This window comes from Puntigrus tetrazona, chromosome 4, assembly GCF_018831695.1.
Source record: "Puntigrus tetrazona isolate hp1 chromosome 4, ASM1883169v1, whole genome shotgun sequence".
Classification (NCBI taxonomy): Eukaryota; Metazoa; Chordata; class Actinopteri; order Cypriniformes; family Cyprinidae; genus Puntigrus; species Puntigrus tetrazona.
Genome location: NC_056702.1, coordinates 9,712,411 through 9,715,989, shown reverse-complemented (window position 1 = coordinate 9,715,989; position 3,579 = coordinate 9,712,411). Strand labels below are relative to the sequence as shown.

The window sequence follows — 3,579 nt, the reverse complement described above, 5'->3', positions numbered from 1 at the left end:
TGGTTTTAACAAGTATAAGAACCAACAGAAATCTGCTGCATTGCAGAGAGACAGGAAACATCCTGTTGTCTCTCTCTCTCTCTCTCTCTCACTTTTATGGTCCAACACCAGGCGCCTAAGCTCAAGCACTTTAAGCACAGCATGACCTCGTTCCTCTTCAGTGAACACAAACAGTGTAAGATTGAGAGCCTGCGTTTAGCGCTACTGAGTCCATCTGTATACTGAAGAAGAATTTTTCTGCGGCACACAGATACACACATCGTCTTTACCGTTCTCCTTACATTACAAAGCCCAGTATGGAGGCCTAGTCTGGCATAATGAAAGCAGATGCAAGGAGATCAGTACCTTCCCAACTCATCTGGCAGCTCAGCCTCCTGCATCAATTAACACACCAACAGGAACACACACACTCCTACGCACGCCCACTTCTCCTGTCTGCTCTTTGCACGCTTGGCTCCAGAACTGCCAAAGGCAGCCTGGGCTTGAAGGACCCTCATAGGCCTGGAGTCTGTGAAATGTGTTGCTATGGGATGTTTGGGAGCGACCATGCAGAAGTAAAAAGTGATGGGAACTAGAATGGCGTGAAATTAAAAGGTAGAGAGACCTGTAGAGGAAAGTACCTTGATTCCAACAAACCCTGGTTTCCGCCGCTTACGCTCAATCCAAACAAACTGAAGCATCACGGAGGATCATGTACACTTCCAGACAGTAAACAAGATTCTCTTAATGCGCAGGACAGTTTTAGGAATGGCGGCGAGCACCAGCAGGCGAGGTTATTGACTGATCTCGGCACAGAGGGTGGTGAGAAGTCAAATCATCCATCTTCCACCGCACCTGCGGCGTAACAGCAACTGATCGCTCCGTCGAGATAAAAAAGACAAATCCGCTCGGTAGGGATACCAATCCGTCGTCAGGCCAACAAAGACATTTCATTAAAATATGCTGGACAGTGGAGCTAAATTTGACTAAATCCTTTTAAGAATAACCCAGAATTATGAAATGCTCACAACTGAGCTGACCACATCTACGCGAGATTAGCTGAGAATACGGACAGCATTAAAACTCCCTCTATCAAGCTTCCATCACCTGCACTGCTGTACTCAGAGCTCTTTATATGGAGTCATAAAGTGTTTTTCTGGTTTGAACATCATGCATCCCCATCCTTCTTTCTCCCCTTCCTCGATCTCTGTGCGTTCTCTTGGTCATTTCTCTGTATACCGTGAGAAATGATCCCTAAACAGCTCCGCCGCTGTTACATCACGGAGTAATCAATTAATATCCTAGCAACATGCTCGTCCAGCTACCTCTTATAACACATCAAACCTAGATTTAAGGAGAAACTCGTAAACACCAAGATGGAATGACGCGACTTCTCAGCTGAATCAAGTCAAGATTGTTCTGAGTCAAATTTATCAACTGTATTACCATAATGATTTCCAATGATCAGAATCTTTATCATTAGCATTTTTGTTATAAAGTATATTAAAATTCTGTGGTATGTTGCATAAATTTAGCAAAACTTTGCAAGATTTCCATAATTCAATATTATTTTAATTCCTCTCCTTGGTATTATTATTTCAAACACAGTAATCCTCTATCTTTTACAAGCTCTAGATGAAATTTGGGCAGAAATTTGAGTGCCAAAAAAAATGTACAGTTAAAAAAATTCTCATGATACTGTCTATCATCTAGGCTGTCTAGATCTGAAAACTATTAGGAAATAGAAAAGTATTCATTTCTTTTGAAAAACAAATACTGATCACAAGCTTATCTGAAATATAGTAGTCTATTATTATAAAAAATATACTGTGAATAAACATTATTCTTTTTGACTTTTTAATAATCAAAAGAATCTTGAAAAAGTAGTAAAGACTGTTTCAACAACTGTTTTACGCATGATTATAAATCAAAACATTAGATTTATTTTCTGAGGATGATTGAGACACTGGCTTCTAGTAATGATGCTGGAAATTCAGGCTTTCTTCACAGGAATAATTTAGAATATTCAAATAGAACTTACTCACAGGTGAAAACTACTGCACCAAATGCTGTTTATTAGATAAAAATACTTGTTGAAAAATGTTAATAAGATGATGAGCTTCTGGAATTTTTGATGATTCTGATTTTTGGGTTGATATATGATGTAAGGTGCATCAACCAGCAAACTCACACAGATTTGCTCAGCTATTAGCACTAGTCTAACCTGAGTATTTCTGGCATAGAGTTACAAGCATACCTTTAGATGCTTTTACAGCATTGAGGTGTACGGGTTATTGTATTTTTAGTGCAAAGTCCAGCACTATTTGTCAATTCTTCGTTTGTTTCGTTTTTTTTTTCCTGGGCAGAACAAACTGCTAATAAGTAAATTCTATTGTTCTTTTCTGTGAAACAGCCAATAAATCTTTTGAATCTTTTGTATCCCATCTAAACCGATGACTCCCGCATGAATCCATGCCTAGTAACGCTGTCTAACAAATCAAACTTACTTCATACCCTCCGATTTATGCAAGCTTCCTAATCAAAGGCCTTAACAACAATAACCCCTTGAGTCTAATGACGCTCAGATATATGCCGACATCCAAATGGTGATCCTGTATATAAGTTACAGCTCACAGACTCATCGGCTTTGTGGCGGTGTGTGTTGGATTGGGTGGTGTGTGGCTCTTTCAGGTGTGCTGGACACAATGTGTGGCTGAATGATCAGTTGGAGTGTTGAGTCTGAATTGGTTCCGATAGTGAGTGGGCAGTGATTGCCTTCATGCCATGTTCAGTAGAGAACTGATCCAACAGCTGAATCTGAACACCTGACAGGAAAGGGATTGTGTTTCTCCACAGGCCATGGAGAGTTTTGTGTGTGTGTGTGTGTGTGTGTGTGTGTACAGGCTGGTACTTTACGATTTGAAGTCTAGTAGTAAAAACGTCTTAGGAAAGACAACAAATCCTCATGCATCACGGGTTTCAAGCCAATACACATATCACAGCAAACACACAGGCTGCCTCAAGGCCCTGCATGTCTTCTCTGAAACATGTCAAAGTTACAAAGACCTTTTACAAATGTTAAAGGCCCATGGAGGCTGTGTGTGTGTTGTGTGTGTGAGGGAAGCTTTTATGTGTATTAGATTAATGGCCAGCTCCAACCTACCATCCCAATAACTAGCAGCAGGATCTGTAGAACCTTTCACAAATGTCATGCTAATCAGAATATTTTTAATTTCAGAGCATGTTTTGAATGTACAACTACTTGCCATCAACAGTGATAAAATATTAGTAACAAAAATTGTGCTATATGTTTGACAAGTGAAATGGATTAATTTAATATAGGTATAATGCAGTAGAAAACTGTAAAACTGAATGCAAATAAATGAAATGTTCATTAATGCTGTATTTATTTGATTAAAAATACAGATAAATTGTAATATTGTGAAACATGATTGCACTTTCTATTATTGGTTTTCTATTTATATATATATATATATATATATATATATATATATATATATATATATATATATAATTTTTTTTTTTTTTTGTGACACAGCACTTAATTTTCAGCCATTACTCCAGTTTTCAGTGCCACCA

At 38.4% G+C, this 3,579-nt stretch overlaps 1 protein-coding gene across 1 annotated transcript in view; it reads right to left on the bottom strand.

The window, feature by feature from the left end:
* LOC122342846 (liprin-alpha-4-like) overlaps positions 1-380 on the bottom strand; it is a 6,857-nt gene extending 6,477 nt beyond the window's left edge. Inside the window, exons 1-2 of the mRNA XM_043236982.1 lie at positions 346-380; positions 147-237 (exon numbers count right to left, since the gene is read on the bottom strand). Coding sequence (XP_043092917.1) covers positions 147-237; positions 346-380 — 126 coding nt within the window. The remainder of the gene's footprint in view (positions 1-146; positions 238-345) is intronic.
* Between the last annotated feature and the right edge of the window lie 3,199 nt (positions 381-3,579).